Source organism: Harpia harpyja, chromosome 7 (genome assembly GCF_026419915.1).
Source record: "Harpia harpyja isolate bHarHar1 chromosome 7, bHarHar1 primary haplotype, whole genome shotgun sequence".
Taxonomy (NCBI): domain Eukaryota; kingdom Metazoa; phylum Chordata; class Aves; order Accipitriformes; family Accipitridae; genus Harpia; species Harpia harpyja.
In genome coordinates, this window is record NC_068946.1 from 38,064,021 (window position 1) to 38,082,735 (window position 18,715).

The window sequence follows — 18,715 nt, forward strand, 5'->3', positions numbered from 1 at the left end:
AAGTGCAGTAAACTAAGACTGCAGTGTAGGTTGTCATCATCTCAGATTGAATTTTTAAAGTGGTTCATAATTAAAGAGCAATGCATTTGAAAATAATATATTTAATCTTTGACTCTTACTAACTCTGTTATTTAGTCCTCAGATACTTGGAAAATAACACTCAACTGGAAAATTCATTGAAAGATATTCAGATGCCTTCAAAAAAAATTGGCTCCATTAGTGTAGGTGGATACAGTAAGTTCAAAAACATGTTTTACCTTTCTCTCCCGCTTCCACCAAGTGCTTCAAGGTCTTCTGCTGAAAAGCATGACAGAAAAGATGGGTGTATTGGGGATTATTGCTGTTACTCAGCACTCAGAGGCAAGACAAGAGGGGGGTTTTTTTGCATTCTGTTTTTTTTCTGAAATCCCAAAATATTCTTATCTAAAATATGCTTTTTCCCTAGTGTGATACCTTGATGTTTTCATGATGAAGTGGCTCATTTTTTCCTTGATAATTACATGAAAAACCGAAGTCCCTACCACATTAAATAAATAAATAAGAGGAATGGGAGGTGGGGCACAAAGCTTTAAGCATTGTTGAATTTAAATTAAATTCAAGTAGGTCTTAATTTACAGGTACCAAGTCCCTTTGGTTTGTGTTAGTAGGTTGGGACAGTGCAGGAGAAGTTCAGTTATTATCAAAAACCAGACATAGGATCTAAATGGAAAAGCTTGCAAAATCATTTAGGCTGCATTTCAACAAGATCGCCTTTGACTTTGTGTAGGGGAATATTTGGATTGAATAGTCATGTTCTTAAAAGCACATTCACACTCCAAGACTACATAAACCTCTGAACACAGACTAGAACAAAATGCTAGAAATTGAACTGCTAATGCTTTGCTGGTGGTGCTCCTCCGAATTTGCATGTCTGGGTACAGAAGCTTTCTTGGTGTTCTCCTAGGATGGGGAACATCAGATGGACCAGCAGTGGGAGGCCTGGTACCTGTCTAAACTGTTCTTGTTCCAGCCTTTGCTACTAGCTTTTCTCTTCATGACAAACTTCCTCTTGATAAAATGAATTAATATTCTTAATGGAATTATATTTTACAAACTGTATTGAGTTCTGCTAGTCATTAACTGTTCTTTTTTGATGCCTCCCTCCTTCCACTGCTACCTTATTTATATAATAACTCTCTTTGTGTTTTCTGTCTTTTATTTCTGTCACATTTTTACTAGGGCTAAAGATGAAATCTTTCAGGCAAGATGGAGGTTTAAAGATGTTCTTCGTGCTATCAGTCGTATATTCATCTTTTTATTCCTCTTTGTTCTTACTACTTCATCTCTTCAGGGTAAAAGCTTTTGGGTAAGGGGACTCTATTTTTAATGTCACAAATAGGAGAAATAAACCTATTTATGTAGTCTTACTTCAAGTTCCAAGTCTGCTCACAAGTCCGTGTATGTTACCAAAGAAGAAATCCACTCCCATGACTACAGAGAATGCCAAAAATTAAAATCAGTATTTTCATGTGTTCAGTTTAGATTGTTACTTTTTCAGTGTTTTAATGTCTTGCATATTCATATCTGGACAAATTTCTGTAAGGCTTGCACTCTGGCTATTACTGCAGTGCAGTCAATCAGCATTGCTTCATGCTTTCTTTGTATCATCAGCTCTTTTAAAATTCATGAATGAACAATCAAGCCAATTGGTTTGCAGAACTTACATGGTGTGCATTTAAAATGTTCAGCTAACTCTCAGCCAACTTGGGTGGAAAGAGTAACATGGATGGAACTGGAATCAATGTTGCTTGAGAAATAATAGATATTTGGATATGTTTCTGGGATGCTTTACAAACTGTCATGCAAAGCCTATCTGGCAGGTTCAAAATATTTAAAATTTCTTTTAAGTCCTGGGAGATAAATTTGCGTAGAGAAACATTTTTGAACTAGCGTCAGATTTACCACTGTAGAGACTTACCAAGTTTTACATGTAAGCTTATAACGTAGAATAATGTTATGAATGTTACGAGACAGCATGTTGAATCCCCAAATTTTATTATTATTATTGTAGACATTTCAGTTCCAGACTTTTTGTTAACTTAGCTGTAAAACATTAAAAAAAAAAAAATTAGCTAGGAACTTTTACATGTATATATTAGGACAGTTCAGATGAAACTACTTTTTAATTTTTAGGGAGTGACTCAAATGTGCTTTTGTATGAATTGCAATGCATGTCAAATTACTTCACTGGAGGACTGACGTAGGTCAAATTCTTTTCACTTTTAGACCTGTGGTATCAAATGATATTGCCTCCCCATTTCGACTTATCAAAGAAGTACCCTCTGCTCCTTGATGTGTAAGTCTTCAAGTTATATGGCAATGTTGTGTTAATAATCACTTTCATCTACTTCAAATGCTCTTAATAAGATCAGGAAACACAAAACTGGCATGCTTTCTAATTACTTCTTGAAGTAGTTTTAAGAGGGAATGAAAAAAATTAGGTTTATCCCAATTTCGTGGTAGTCCTGTACCATAAGATGATGTAATGCTTGACAAGCATGTATTTTGCTGGTGGCAGTGAGGCAGATACATTCTGACTTAAAAGCCAGGATGTTAGCGTTAGCTTAGCTCCTTCTCTGCTCTTCTAAGAGTTCATTAGGAATAATATTCAATGAAATTATATTCCAGAATGAAACCTTGAATAAGATGTGTGTCCTAAAGCTGAAGCAGTGAGTGTGATATTGCATTTTCTCTGTGATATTTGACTGTCAGCTGGTACTGGCAAACTGCACCCTGTGGTCAGGATTGCATTTGCTGTTTTTTCATAAATTCAAGACCATGAGCACATGCTGTTTGGTCCATTCTTCCTCAGGAACTTCTGGTCATGCTGGTATGTTTTCTTCTGGAAATCAGTGAAATTTAGCTATTCATTAAAATAGAAATGTTAATCTTTTCCTTTTTTTACAAAAAGCTGAATCCACAAGGAAGTTAGCTGTTAATTGTTAGATACATCTTTGTATACATAATTTGGTAGCACTATAATACTTTTTAATATACCTATTGATCGTTTTAATGAGCAGTCAGTGCTTTTTTGCTTCTTAAGACTTATTTCGCTTTTGATTCTATTTTTATTGAGTTAACCTGGGCCTTTGTCAGGATCACCTCTGCTTCATGGTGATCTTGGTATCAGAAGTTCCTAGTAGTTTTTTCTTTGCTTTTAAAACTGAGAAAAATGGGTGTTAGAGCCATAAGAGCCACTCTTACATTTCTTACTCTGTTGAACGGTGGCTAGAGAAGTGCACTGCAAACAGAATTTTACCATCCAAGCACTCACAGAGTGTGATTTCGTAGTGCTCAAGTGCTTTCAAATATTTTAAAATAAAAAGTTATAATTTCAGTTTTGCTTCCTTTTTCTCAGCCTGTATAAGAAATAGTTTAGACTGTAGGGAACACTGATGAGACACTAAAAATGCAGGAAAAGATCTTTTTCGTTTTCCCAAATGAAGGCTATATGTTGATTTTAGACTTTAACCAAATAAATTATGGGTAAATGGAACAGAAATGGTTAAAGAGCGTTGCTTTGAAACTCAGATGACTAGATATGCCAACACAAAAAAGAATTTTGTTTGGATTTCTGTTAAGCTGCTTAAAGATAATGGAAGTTTCTTTTAGGGCAGAAAGCAATAAAACAAATAAAATCTAGTCTGCTTTCTTGATTAACAGTTGATATTTTAAAAAAGCATATCGCTTTTAGTGTCCAGGCAAAGCAGCAGTTTGGAGTCAGTTGGTGATGCTTTTCTTCTTTGCTCAGTTTAATTTAAAAGTTTACCCTTCTTCAGTGGCTGAAAATTGTCAGCAATAATTGTATTTCAAATGCTTGATGCGAGACTATGTGGAGAGTAAATGCCTGAAATCTGTGGCTCTTTTTGCCCAGGTATGCAGGACCCTGTAGTCAGAAAGTAGACTATTCCTTTCTGATCAGCTGGGCTACTTACCTTGCAAGCACTGAGCAGATCATTGTGGCCAGCTTTGATGGCAGAGGAAGTGGATACCAAGGGGATGAAATTCTGCATGCAATAAACCGAAGGCTGGGAACATATGAAGTGGAAGATCAGATAGCAGCAGCCAGGTGAGCTACAGTGAAATGGTCAACAACCTGCTCCTCCTTTTCTGTGCTTATTGTGTAGGGGGAAAAAAAAGTGAAGGTTTTGATTGGTCATCTTGAAATTACTGGCAAAACCATAACTGAATTCTACATTAATTTTGTGTGCTGACGTGTGTCATTTACAGGCCAACCATCATTTTACGCTTAAAAAGAGAGAAGCGTTAATGCTGTAATACAAGTTTACTACATCTCTGGTTTTATAGAGATGATAAGTGTCACATTAGTACAAGAGCATACTACCAAGGAACTTGGAGCTGGAAGGTTTGCTCCAAGCTTTTTGCATGTTTCTGTTGTGATGGAGTTGTGTAAACTATTCAGCCTTTACTTCATAGTTCATGTTCGTCACTTGGTTTATGCTTGTAGAACCTCACTAAACTGAATGGTGCCAGTATGAATGTCTCAGAATCACAAAGAAGTGATCTTACAGAGTTTGCTTTTGGGGATTTTAAAATGTTAAGGAGTTTAAAGAAATAGCATTTCAGGATCTTTCTTTTTTAAACTGACTGGATTTACAGGTGTCAGTCTGTCCCTTTACTACTGCAATTTGAGTGTTGCTGATATTTCTTTAAAACAAAAAAAAAAGAAAAAGGACAAAAAAAAGGTGAGGCAGGTTGTGAAATCTAACGTAATACAATACAAATGTCAGTGAGTGTGGTTTGAAGGCTTTTACAGAGTGTCCAGGTTTTGGTTTTTCCCACGCACAGATGTTCTCCTGAATTTCTTAGACACACGTGTCTGAAGTATTGTATGTTTTCATGTGCAGCCACTGTGATGAAGTGGGAAATGTTTATTTGTACAATAGAAGGAGGCAGACATGATGGAAAATAAGCACATCTGTATAATGGCAGATACCTGCAATTCATTAAACATTTAATTATTCTGTTTGCTTTTAGAACATTTTCTGAAATGGGCTTTGTTGATAAGGACAGAATAGCTATTTGGGGTTGGGTAAGTACTCAAATAAATTTGGCTGGCTTATTATTTAATTGTAACAACTATTTGTTGTGCTGCTGTGTGTGAGGTGCTGGAGTACTTAGTATGAGGCACCTCTAGAGTCATGGCACAGTCCAATAACTGAACTGATGAAGTACATCTTACAAGTGCCCATATACGTTGTCCCTTTGCAAGCATTCAGGAGCCTTTGAAACAGAGATTAGGACTATTAGAGGGATTAAAAACAATTTAAAGGGATACTGCCAACTTCCTGTGTACTAGATGAACCAATATTAAAAAAAAAAATTCTAAGTATATATTCACTACTGTCTCTTTATATTAGTTGGATTACTCTAATTTTTTAAAAAAAGATGTAAAATTACATGTGAACCAGCTGCATGGCACAGTTGTCATGTTTTCACTAGCAGCCTGAAAATACTTAAATCTGCTATACTTTTGTGCTTGACTATATTTTATTTCAGCACTACTTCCAACCAGAGACCAGATTTCTCTGACTTGATGTGTCTTTAAAACCTGTCACAGTAGAGGGGAGTGTTTAATAGCACATACATACCCCGTAGAGGGGAGTGTTTAATAGCGTATACATACCCCCTCAGCTGCCAGGCTAAGTGCATATGTACTGTTAGTGATATCTATTTGATTCAAACCCTGAACATTTCTCTGTCCCAGGCTGCTGTTTCACTGCTTTTTCTGGTGTCACAGGGAGTATTCTTGCATGCTGTGTTTAAGCATACTATGTTTAAGTATATGCAGGATTGCATGCAGGATCTTGAATTAAATGGCTAGCTGAAATTTGGTCACTGCTAGTGACAGGCACCAGTGAATAATGGTGCTTGATGGCAAGATGATGATGGTACCTTTAGTAGCTTTTCTTGTGGGGGTAAGCATCTCTGTGTTGTATAAAGTCAAGTGTAGTAGTATTAACTTTAGTGGGAGGGAGATTCTTTCTGCAGAAACGGAGGCCTTAATGCATTCCCATCTTACTCCTCATGAGCCTCGGGAGGAACAGTTGAAGAGCAGTCATCTTTGGAGCTCAGTTGGCGTTATGCATCATGGATACTGAACCTGTGGGCAAACAGATTTTCTATATCTCTTGAGTTTTCAGATTGTCAGCCTGTCACTGTGTACATTAATTTTGTTTGCCATAGGTTTAGCAGTAATATCTTTACTGTGGCCAAGTTAGGCAACATATTTATACATGGGTTTAATTACTAAGTACATGCATTACTTGCTGATCTCATTGGGAGGGCCTAAGTATTGAAGTTGGAGCAAACATTTAAGGACTTTGAACTAAGATACAGTTCCGTTTCCCTGTAATCTGGTTTCAAGACAGGAATGAGATCCAAAAATTGCTCTTCTTTTTGAATGTGGGTGGGCACATTCTCTGAAATAACCCCTTCAAACTATAGTGAGGGCAGTCATTTGGGCGGTCGGTGACATTGTTTAGGTATCTTGCTGCCTGGATGCTCAAGCGTGTCAGATATTTACTCATCTGTGTATCAGGCTAGACTGCAAGTGAATTTTCTGTGCACCGCAAGGAGTGTGTTGCTGCACAGTTCCTCCCACAGGCTCAGCAGAAGATCCTTCACTCCCGTCACAGTCTTGCTCTCGACGCTTGGGAGGAGAGTTAGCAAGTGAGCTGCCATAGGCCTGCTCCGAGGGAGTTGTAAATTTTCAGATGCCCTGGTGCAACTACTCATTGGCGCGTTGTGGGCCCGAGCTCTGCTGCCACCCACTCCCCCAGCACAGAGAGGGACGCAGCGGTTCAGCAGTGTCTTGTTTCCTGTCTTTCACTGCTGCCTACAGTGCTACCAAACACTGTCATCCTTAGCTGAGTCACAGTTCAGCAGCATTTGCGCCCTTTTTCCCCAGCAAGTTCTCATTCATCAGCGCCACAGCTGCCATGCGCTGTTTGATGCCTGTTTCCCCGACTGAGCAGGCTGGGTGAGATCTGACCCAAATTCAGAATGGAGTTCATTAATATGAAAAACGCTGAGCCTATAAACGTCTGATGAACCGTTCAGCAGATGGGCCCCATCCTTTTCTTTCCGACTAAAATAACAGCAATGTTTTCTTCTCAGTCTTATGGGGGATATGTGACCTCCATGGTGCTTGGCTCTGGAAGCGGCGTGTTCAAGTGTGGAATAGCGGTTGCCCCCGTGTCACGTTGGCAATATTACGGTATGTGATGGCTTCCTCGTTACAAGGATTCCCATATGTCTTGCAGTGCACATGCTGCAAAGTGTTGATTCATAGCGCAGAACTTTGATTATCTACTAGATGCCATGTAAATGCCACTTGGTCTGTTTTTATGAACTCATGGGTACTGCATTTCAGAATTAAAGCAATTCCCTAAATCTTACTTTCCATTTTAAAAAGTCAGATCTGCAATTTCAGGTAATCTCTTTAACCTTTAATGAAGGCTAAATTATTTGTTATATTTGTAGTATTACTGTAATGTGTCTATGTTTGCTTTCCAAAGCTGCCACGTGTTCTGAGACCAGTACTGTGTGTCAGGAAACCATCGCTATTAGACTTTGCTTCTCAAAAATGCCACTTCACTTATAACAGTGAACTGTGAGACTTAACATAGAACTTGCATTGTAATTTACTCTCTCAAAGTAACAGAATAGGATTTGAATTGCCGCCTTTTTTTTTTTGACTTTTAGAGCATAAAATTTGGATTTTATAAATTAATTAATCTTAAGAATAGCTTGATGTGAGGAAAACCTGAACAAGTGGACAAGTCTGTACGTGCTTCAAGCTTATACTGTGTGACGTTGTAGTTGCATGGGGCTATGTAGTTACAGGGGCCCTCCTCCCAGATTAAAAAAATTATATACAGTTAAAAATATAATATGTGCTGGTACAGTGCGACCACATTTTGACATTTTTCTGGTTTTGATTTGTCCAAAAACATTCAAGGGTAAGCTTTTCCTGGCAAACCTCTGCTAAATTAAGCATAATTTATCATTCTGCAACTAGCACAGAGGCTGTATAAATAGCATATTATGTGCTCTGGCTAATTCAACAGATCAAATCATACTGCCAGGTATTAGCAGTAGTCTGTTGAGGACCTAGGAATGTTTTCATGATGTCTGGGACATGAATATTACAGTAAGGCAGGAAATTTTTTTTTTTATGAAGATCAAGATCTCTAAAATTCCACTTTTAGTTGGTTAGATAAAGGAAAGGATTATGGAAGCATGCATATTCACCATCAAAAAAACCCAGTGCAACAGCACTGATGAGGAGTCAAATGGACATTAGAATATGGCAACAGAATGTTGATTTGTATGGCTTAAAATAAAGCAACAAATCTGCAAAAAAGTTAATATGATATCATGCTGAAAAATCTGTGGAAAATCAGAGATACTTGATTTTTACTATATATAACATACAGCCAAGCGGAATCCTAAGCTACTGCTACATTTTCATTTTATAGATTTTTAGTAGTAAACATTTAGATAAAATATCTAAGACTTTTTCAAATGCTAGTCATTTACTGCAAGATATTCTGTAATTTTCTTAGGATTACTGAAAGAATAACAATAAGGTAACATTGACACAAAGTACTTTATTAATATTCAGCATTCAGGTGTCCATGGCAACAAGAAGATTAAATATTCTGAATAATGATGGTTACCTACACGCCTCATTGTGGAAAACCTGATTTTTTTTTTTTTTTTTTTTAATTTCCAGTATGCATTCTTATTGTTTGTATCAGTGGGTAAAATTTCTGGTAGACAGACAGACTGAAAATTAAGTAGCAGATTCTGGTTTTGTTTTTTTTTAATTACAGATTCCATATACACGGAGCGATACATGGGCCTTCCTATAGCAAGTGATAATCTGAAGAACTATAATGTAAGAAAGAAATCACTTTATTTCATTTTTTGAAGTGTGTTTCTTTTCTAAGCCACTCCATTTTTCTTTATACAGTCTAGTTCCTTCCCTATGGGAAAAAATAAGTTTGTTTCTTCTTTCCAGCTATAACTGTTGCATTGTGTTTTTAGAGGCTGTAGTCTCATGGATTTGGATTTGCATGAGGCAGTTACTCCGTGCTGTATGGTGTGGGTTTTCTGTTGTTTGTTTGGTGTGTTGGTTTCGGGTTTTATTTTTTTACATTCAGTTCCATTTGGCTACTTTGCAGACTGTAAAACAAGCTGTAAAAACTGTTTTATTTTAATCACCAAGAAACAAATTTGTTTTTAAAATTTAATATGCTCATGGGCAAACTATGCTTTATCTTAAACAACATTTCCACCAAAACAAATGTACTCCAGTTCTTTCTGAAATGTAATTTTTTAAAAATGGGTATTGTGTAAACTTCCTTGCTTCAGGAATCTGCAAGATTTTTTCAGGGAAAGCAAAATCCCCTAAATATTAGGAAACTTTGACAGGTAGGCAAGTCTGTCTGTACTGTGATCCTATCAAACAAATTGCAGACCAGCTGAGACACTGGGTGTCCAAAGTTTGGTCTAAAATGACTAAGGTTTGCCCAGAAGTGAGGGAATTTCCAGGTGTTCTAATGGGAGCAAAATACCTGTAGATGGATTTTCCTCATTATGGCATGATGAAGTGTTTGACTTGCTCTTCCTTGTGTCAGCTGCTTTTTGTTGCCTCAAGGGCTTTTTGAAGTCACAGGTAGCTGGGCATAGGGCAGAGCAGCCCAAGCCTTCTGTAAGGTTTTGTTAAATTTCAGATCTAGGTGGAAATAGAATGGCTTTTGGAGAATTGTGAGGGATCTGAGGGGTACTTTGTGCCCTGGTTATTGGGATGTTTCACAGAGGTGTTTAGCCATGGCAATGCTGGAACCAAACATGGGTGTTAGATGCAAAGAGATGGGGCATTCTCTGTGTTTGAGTTGGTAAATAGGCTAGAAGACAGTTTAGCACTGATCGTGTGTCTTGATGTGTTAAAAAAAACATCGGGGGGGGGAAGAGGGGGGGTGTTGCATTGATTTAAAAGTATGGTAAAACATATAAATACATATATATGGGACTGAAACATCTGTTTTGACATATCAGTACAATAATCTAGTTTTGCCAGCTGCTATATCAGACGTTCTGGTCAAAATTGAGGACAATGGTAGTGACTGCTAGAAGACTTGGTACTGCGTCTGCCTCTTCTAACCAGCGAGCTGCTCAGGCCCACTGGGGACTGACCAGCAGCCTGCAGCCACCTGCCTGCCTTTTTTTCAAATGTGTTTCTTTAAGGCAGTGGGAACAGTAGGAGGTCTGCGAGGTAGCAGTGTAAATAGAAGTTACTGTCGTCGTGCAGAACGAACGTTAACGCTCTGGGTGCACAAAGTCATTCACCAGCTTCACGGCACAGATGGCAACAGAGGACTGTTTAATCCTTTCAAGCCAGGAGTCGGATTTTCTTGGCATAGTATCCATTGCTGGCAGTGGCCACGTTGAAACTGCCAGTACCAAAGAGCTAAAGGTTTCAAATGTGTTACTCAGAGGACTAATTGGGGAGAATGGTGGCTAGATGGAGGAGGGGTAATGGCACAGATCAGACTGTCACACTTCACTGCTGCTTCTAGAGATAGGAAAATGCAACTTAAGTCCTCATTTGTTGTTAAAAGCCCCAAATAATGCATTACTTGGAATTTACTTTTCCATATAAACCTGGAGGGGTGGGGTAGCTTGAGAAGTGAGTTTGTTGCTTTTCATGTAGCACCAATGGAATTGGTGTGGGATTTTGTTGTTGCTGAAGACCCTTGCTGACTTCAGCCCAGCACGTTCTGGCTTACAGCCCCTTTGTTCAATGTCCCAGTCCCAATAGCCAGCCTCCTGGCCCCTTGTTGCTGATGAGAGCTGTTTTCTGAACTGAATGTTTTTTAGCAAGTAGATGCAAAACATGTACCGAAAGCTTTCCTAGCTGAAGCTGTTAAAGCATTTTTTAACTGTTAACTTTGTACTGTCAGGTTTGCGTGCTGCATCGTATATTCTCTATCCTACTGCATCTGCTCTAAAGCTGGCTTGAAAAGTGAAAGGTTGCATAAACTCTGTACTGTGTGCCCTAATTTAAAAGAAATGAGACCATGTACGTACATGCTTAGATATACATGCTGCTAGGTGCCTTCCTAATGCGCAGAGTATTATTAATGACTGTGAATGTATAGTCTCAAGAAACTAGTTGTGGTAAGAGGGGTACACCTTACCTTTGCATTACTGTGACAGGAGGTTTCACAGTTATTGAAGGAAGAGAATCCGAGATGTTAAATACTCTTTGTCAGGTCTGAGGGATGACTCACACTCTTCTGAGCAGGCTAATTAGGTCTGATCAGTGCCTTTTAAGGTAGTTGTGAATTATTAAAAATTAGAGCTTTGTAAAAGAAAGGAGCAAGCATGGGTGGAACTCCCAATATAATTGTGTAGGGATCCTAGGCTGAATGGCAGAGAAGCTGTCTGCTGGGGAAGCAATGTCCCTGATGTAAAAAAAACTTGAGACTATATCAGGGCAGAGCGCTAGAGGTCAGCTGCAGTAGCCATGTAAAGCATACCGAAGAGACTGTTCAACTTGTGAGAAGATTATTTTGCAGTTCACTCTGAATTTGATATGCTTTTGGCAAGTGTTTGAAACAGTCATAGATTTGGCAATCTTTTTCTAGCAGATTTGAAATGTTCAGTCCTTAAGAACTGCTGCATCATTAGGTTATGCAAAACAGGGTACAATTTTGTAAATATGCCATCTTGTACTGATTTGACATTTGTTCTATTATCTGAGAATATGCTAAAGGGAGAGAGACCTTCAGTTTCAGCCAAACCTTAACTTGTTTGTGGAGTGCTGGTAAAATGTTGACTGCCGTGTGATTTTTAGAAAAGCCAGTTACATTCAGCAGGGCCCAATTCTCAGTACTTGTACACGTTACCTTTTCAGAGCCTTTGTCCCAGCAGTGTTGACTATGAAACAGGAGGTGTGAATTCAGTTGTATTTATTTGCTGTCCATGTGAGGTTTGTTCAGCTGATGTAGCTGTTGCTTTGTGCTGTAACTGTGCCTAACTTGAGATTGCTCCCTATCTTGCAACCTTCTTTTTTGCCAGAAGTACTGTGTCCTTAAAGCATGTTTTAGGGAAGGGACTCTTCATGTTGAGTATGGGTACAGCTTGCAAGTGATAAAAAAACCTGAGAAAGTATCTCCTTTGTGTGCTCCTTCTTTCAGAAGTATTTTACAAATAGCTTTATTTTGTTTAATGCTTGGAGGGGGAAAATAGTGACATCCTTTTTCTAAAAGTGCTTTTGGAAAGTTGAGTTCTCGGAAGCGTAGCTCAAGTCAGGGTTCCGCTCGCAGGTTTGCTGTCCCTTAAACCGCCACTGATTTGCTGGAAGAAAGCTTATAAAGGCAATCTATCAAGTTTCCCTCTGCACATGTGGAAAATGATTCACTCAAAGGACACTGCTTGGGTTTTGTGGGGTTGGTTTCGGGGGTTTTTTTGTTTGGTGGTTTGTTTTTTTTTTTTAATATCGCTGGGCTATTACTTTCTGAATCGTTCTTTTGGTCAGCTGCTGTACCAGTGCTCCTCACTGAATCAAAGTGCTCCCTCCAGATTTTGGCACTCTCATAACTATCTGTTCTCACTGCGTGATACCAACTTGTTTCAATGGATAGTGTGTATGGATTTCCATATATTAGATGGGATTTCTGGTGCTCTGCAACCTTTCACTATCAAAAGAGGGCAATTGCAGTGTCATGGATTGGAGGGTGTTTTTTTCTCACTGCTGAACTTGTTTTTTAAATTTGGTTGAATAACTGCAAAGAACTCATTTCACTTACAAGAGGGTTGTGGTATGCTATTCTGCCATGACAAAAGGAATTTAATATTTATGGTTGCTTTAAAGATTCATGAGTGTACAACGCATAAGGAAATTAGAACAATTCTGTGTCTTAGTAATATAATGTATTTGACTTTTTGGGGGTACTATATGCAAATCCCTGTCCAAGGATACAGCCTTAGTACAAGGTAGGGAAGAAAAAAACCAAAACAAAACACCACATTTTTTTAATAATTTTTACTATTTTTTTCTTTGTCATGGTAGCTCTTAAATTGCTGCAATATAGAAAAAACTTCCGCATCATTTTCAGCAGAGAACCCCTATAATGTTGCTCATAGAAGGAAATTTAATTCAATGTATATTTGCCCCATTATGCTCGTTGTCTTATCAAGCCCAAAAGGGCTTGTCTCTTGTCCCTTTTCTTCCTCCCACTCTCATGGCAGAGCACTATCCTATTCCCTTTCCTTGCCCAAATTAAAGATCTTACCTGCAATCCTTACTTTCCTCATTCTTTAGTACCTAGTCACACTAGCAAGTCAGGTGGCTAGTATGTTCTAGGGAATATGTTGTTACTGTATTTTTAAGTTTCTTGATTAATCTTGGTTGCTGATTTTTTTTTTTATCACTATATTGTGTTTCAATTCCACAAATGTAGCTTGATTTCTGTTTATAGATTTGGTCTAGTGGTTTTTTCCTTCAGGCATTTCTCTATCATATTTGGAGAAGAGCATTGTGTTAAACTTCTTGTCAGCCATTTTTAGTTGAGACTGATGAAATATTAGCTCTGTTGACTTACCTGCACGTAAACTAGTGTACATTTTGGTGGAGAAGATAACGCCTGTGGTCTCTGCAAGATCTACTCCTCGCTATCATAGAGTGCACTGTTGCCATGGCAACATTTTTTAACTTGCCTGCAGTCGCACAGGAAACCTATGGCAAGTGGTGTGCTGAAGGCTAACAACATGTTAGCAATGCATTAAATGCATATCATCTCACTCACAAAACTCTTCCCCTCTGGAATTGCCTGTTACTTTGCAGACATAACCCTTGGTAATAATTGCAGACCGGTGCAGAATGGTTTGAGTGCAAGCACAGTGCTGTTGGGTATGTGAACATGCTACTCGGGCTTGTGAGGGGGGAGCAGGGGTTGTTGTTTTTATCTGAAGGACCCCAGACTGTGTCAACAGGAATCAAAGTCAGTTGGTAGCAAATCATCTTCTAATAAATAGCACCTTTTTTCTGGTTTTTTTTTTTTCTTTAATTTCAGAGTTCAACAGTAATGGCCAGAGCTGAAAAATTCAAGGAAGTTGAATATCTCCTTATTCATGGAACGGCAGATGGTGAGTTGCAGTTAATTAGACATTTTAGTATTACAGACAGGTTCACAATTCTACTACTGACAAAACAAAAGCATGAAGGGGCAAGGCTGTTACATTTACGTCAATAAAATAATACTGCTTTCTGCAACTAATTTGTGTTTCAGTCAGCAGTGCTGGGGAGTTGACTGTATTCATTGCTTTGCTTTTCCCCCAGAGTGGTATGGAAGCAATTTTTTGTTTACCTTTTTCTTTTTTCTTCCACTTTTCAGATAATGTTCACTTTCAGCAAGCAGCACAGATTTCCAAAGCTCTTGTTGATGCTGAAGTGGATTTTCAGGCAATGGTACGGTTCTGTTTTGGTTTATCATCATACAAATGAGTTTGTATTATGAGAATAATAGCAAAAGCTCCCTGTTGTTAGGTATAAATCCATTGCCATCTTAAATGAAAGTTCACATACTGGCATTTCATGTTCAGTAGCTGAAATTTTAACGTAACACACCCATGTATCTTCTGTATAAGAAAAAATGTAAAGCAACTCCTTCTTGTATTTGACCCTGTTTACCTAATCTTTCATTTTGTTAATTTTTTTGTGTTCTCAGACAAACAGCCAAGCCAATCCCAATCTTTGCATACACTGAAAGTCCAATGAATAATATCTTACAGATAGGATATAACTTCAGCTAAGTCCAAGATAACCTGTCCATCACATTTGGTGTTTCTCTATTGAACTTGCAAGACAAGTAGTTACGTGCCCCTTCTTATGCTGTACATGGAAACTCTTGGACTAAGGTGCAATCTCTTCCTTTTCTGCCTTCTCCCAGCCCTTGGGGAGCAGTGCTGAAAGGGATGAAGTATAGAAGGAAGCCAAGTGCACCAGTGCATGGTTGTCCTCAGCCAAACTTGCAGGGCTTAGAGGGTGCAGAGATCAGGCACCACCCTAAACTAAGGAGCTGCATCTACCCTCCATGTGGACAAGCTATGTATTGTACTTTTAGCATGAATAGATGGTATATCCCCCACACAAAGCAGGGACAAAAGTATCACAGCAGCTTGCTACCACTGTTATGTCTTTGCCTCCATGCTGAATTAGCCTCATGCTGGGATAATTTTAAATGGCTGCACGTGGTTTTGTGTCTGTCATGTTTGATTTAGATGTAGCTAGAACTAACATTCTCTGTATTTTTCTTTCCCACAGTGGTATACTGACAAAGACCATGCCATCACCGGTCAAGCACATAAGCATATTTATACCCATATGAGCCATTTCATAAAGCAGTGTTTCTCACTGCCCTAGCACCAGCATTTTGGTTGTTAGCAATGGTACTTCTCCAGAAAATGCTCTAGCTAATGTATACTGAGCCAGTATAAACTTTTATGAATCAAGATGAGATAAGGATCAGCTCTTGGGATACCTGTGTACACAATGAAATGCTAATCTTTATAATGATTTCTGTTGCCAAGCAACTGTTGCATTTTTATTGATTGTGTTTAATCAGGTCTTAAAATCACCAGAATGTAGGTATGTTGCAGACTTCTAGAAAGCATGGTACTTGCTTGAATCAGTACCTTTTGATATTTTAGTCTAAAAGAGAAACAGTCCGGTTTCTATATTAGGGTAATGAATGATGAAAACATCACAGAGGAACCAACGTGGAGATCAGTTGAGGAATAAAAATAATAATGTTTCCAACAAAAAACCAAAATGAACCCTGTGATCGTTTCTGTGAAAATACTGATAAAACTTCAAGCAGATTTTGCAGAAATTACCTAATACTTGATCAATTATTAATTTAGAAACAATATCAGTAATTACTGCAATGTTAATATTTTCTATGCAGAATGAAACACTTTGTTTACTGTGATTCCTTGAGTTAGTATTTTCTCTGCAATCTCTTGGATTACAGTTGTAGAAGTCTTCCAAAGAAAGCATGTAACCGGCTTTCACCACAGATTTTTGAATGATACCTATTCAAACCAATGGCACTGAATTTCTTTGTTTCCTATCATAGTACTGTGATTTTTGCTTACTTTATAATCAAAAAGGCTGCTACTGTGGGAATCTGCATGGGTAAGATCTTATCTGGGAACTCTAGCAGCCCACCATTGTTTCTCTAAGGGACAGAGAAATTTTTTTTTTTTTTAGAAGTTTCCTGTTTACTGATGAATAGGATATATTCCTTGCACTCAAACACAGAACATTACAATGCAAACTAGGAGTCACTTTTAAAGCAAGGGCTGGACTGTAACTCTCATGTGAACATGGTATTTGGCAAACCTGCTCTTCCTTGCAGCCTACCAGTAAATTTCTGCTTTATCTTCAGCACTCCAGGTAGGCTTCTCCATCTGAAGATAAGATTAGTTTTCTTAATTTATTTCACATAGGTAGAAAAAAAGATGCAACCCACTTGTGCTACAAACTGTGCTCCTTTAAAATAATAAAGACATTATGAAAAGTGTAGTCTGTATCATTAAAATGTTGCTCAAGAAACTAACTCCTAGAATTTTACAAAAATCCAATAATTTTGAGAGAAACTTACAATGAAGTTTCTGCTTTTGTTTAATGGTATCGTGTAATGGAGCGTGACATGATTATCTAACAGTTAGCTTCTTGATATTAGATGCCAGCATGTGATTATGTATGTATTGTGGGTTATTAGTGACATTAGGTGTGAATGTAAAAGTACTCATACAGACAGATAAAGCATGGGGAGAATGCCAAGACAGTTTGTGCAGCTTGTCCTTAAATGAGAAAGAGAAGGGGGCCTGAGATGGAAAATAAGGTTTTGGTTTCACAAATAAAAACTAAAAACTCCTTGATGCACAAAATAAAGAGTTTGGGGGGGGGGGCGGGGGGGTGCAGAACAAACTGGAGATGGGTATTACAGCTATAATCTTGGGCTCAATGTATGAGTGGTTCTAATGTGTTAAACTTGTCTGTTAAAGTTCTATAGGATACAGGCTGTCACTTGTCTCTAAAAGGTTATAGTATCCATGTCTCCTGATTCTTTTGACTCAAGGGAAAGCAACGTAAATCAGTATAAAGGTAGATCACAGCAATGCAGATAGATAAGTTATAAAAAAGATGATCATTGTGAACTTCTGGATGGCTTGTGTATGCAAGGGGCAAATAATTGGGGTTTTTTTAAATGTTATTACTGACACCATCATATAAAGTTATTTCTGTAATCCAAAAGCTACATTAACTAGCCTCTCATTAACTGCAAAGTATTCCCTCAGCGTAATCAGAGAAGCATTAAAAAAAAAAACGTTTCTAACTAAAACTAAAAATTATATGGTCTGGGTACATCTTTCATTAAGTAAAGATTCAGTTCTTTGTATCTGACCTACCTTACTGATTGCTAGCATCTCACTGGGAAACTCTACTCTCAAGACATAGTCCTGTTTTAACTGTCTAATCTGTGAGGCATAACAAAGTACAATGCTAATTGTCTTATTTGTCTGGAAAGCACTTTCTAAGCTATGCTGCTAATAAAGCATGATGCAACTTTTAAAACAAAAAAATAATGTTTTATTTCTATAGTAAGTCTCCTAATAAACATCAGTTGTGTCTAATTTCCTCTCTGGTAGATCTCCCTCAGCTCCAAAAATAATTCAGACAATAGGACAACAGAGTGGCCTCAGGGAACTGGCAGCTTCCTTGAATGCAGGAGCACAGGTAAATACCCAAAACGGGCCAGCTCATTTAATTAATGTACAAAGCCAGCCCTAGGAACCAGTTGTGCCTGAAGTAGTACCACATGCTAGAGTTAGTTAGGCACCTACCAATTACCTTTTTTTCCATGCGAAATGGATGCTGAAGTTTGTTGTACAGTACACTTTGTGTTAAATCCTAACAGAAGCAGCTGAATCCAGAGGTGTGAGAACTGTTACCGTTCCCAGGCTGGGAGGCTCCCAGTCTTTGGTTTAAAAATTGCTGAAGATTAAAGGGATTTAGTAAGATGGAGTCAATACTTTAAGTATTGGGTTTTGGCAGCAGTACTAGGCTTTAAGGCCTAAAAGTTTTTCAGCAGCAGAAATTTAGGGTCCTGAGAATAGTAGAAGCTCCCACCAATAGGCAGTCGACTAAGCTGCTGTTCAACTATTGGACACTTTACAGTATTGTAGCTTAAATTGTATGACCTTACCTCTTGAACAGTAAAAAGACCCAACTACTGCTGCCTGGTCCGCATAATCTCTCTCAGGAGCAAGGGGAACCAACTTGTGACCAGTAAATCAGAATTTAACTCCCACTCTCTTTCTGGAGCAGGCCTGTTATGTGCCATCCCTAACAGCACGCTTACTTACAGTTAGAGACAGACCAAGTACACTGCCATCAACTACACACAGCAAGCCAACACTGATGGCATTGCATGTTTCAATGAGATTCCACTTGGAAATGGAACAGGACTGGGCTCTAGAATTCATTAACATGGGAAGCACATTCAAGTGTCAGGTAGACATTTAAAATACCATACCCATACTGCATGCTTGTTCTGGATTTTGCAGTGTA

General features: G+C 38.3%; 1 protein-coding gene across 1 annotated transcript in view; it reads left to right on the top strand.

The window, feature by feature from the left end:
• Window positions 1–15,908, top strand: part of DPP4 (dipeptidyl peptidase 4) — a 40,703-nt gene extending 24,795 nt beyond the window's left edge. Inside the window, exons 18-26 of the mRNA XM_052791627.1 lie at window positions 136–234; window positions 2,266–2,335; window positions 3,914–4,108; window positions 5,038–5,092; window positions 7,180–7,279; window positions 8,901–8,965; window positions 14,151–14,223; window positions 14,472–14,545; window positions 15,401–15,908. Coding sequence (XP_052647587.1) covers window positions 136–234; window positions 2,266–2,335; window positions 3,914–4,108; window positions 5,038–5,092; window positions 7,180–7,279; window positions 8,901–8,965; window positions 14,151–14,223; window positions 14,472–14,545; window positions 15,401–15,499 — 830 coding nt within the window. The 3' untranslated portion in view covers window positions 15,500–15,908. The remainder of the gene's footprint in view (window positions 1–135; window positions 235–2,265; window positions 2,336–3,913; window positions 4,109–5,037; window positions 5,093–7,179; window positions 7,280–8,900; window positions 8,966–14,150; window positions 14,224–14,471; window positions 14,546–15,400) is intronic.
• Window positions 15,909–18,715: the final 2,807 nt, after the last annotated feature.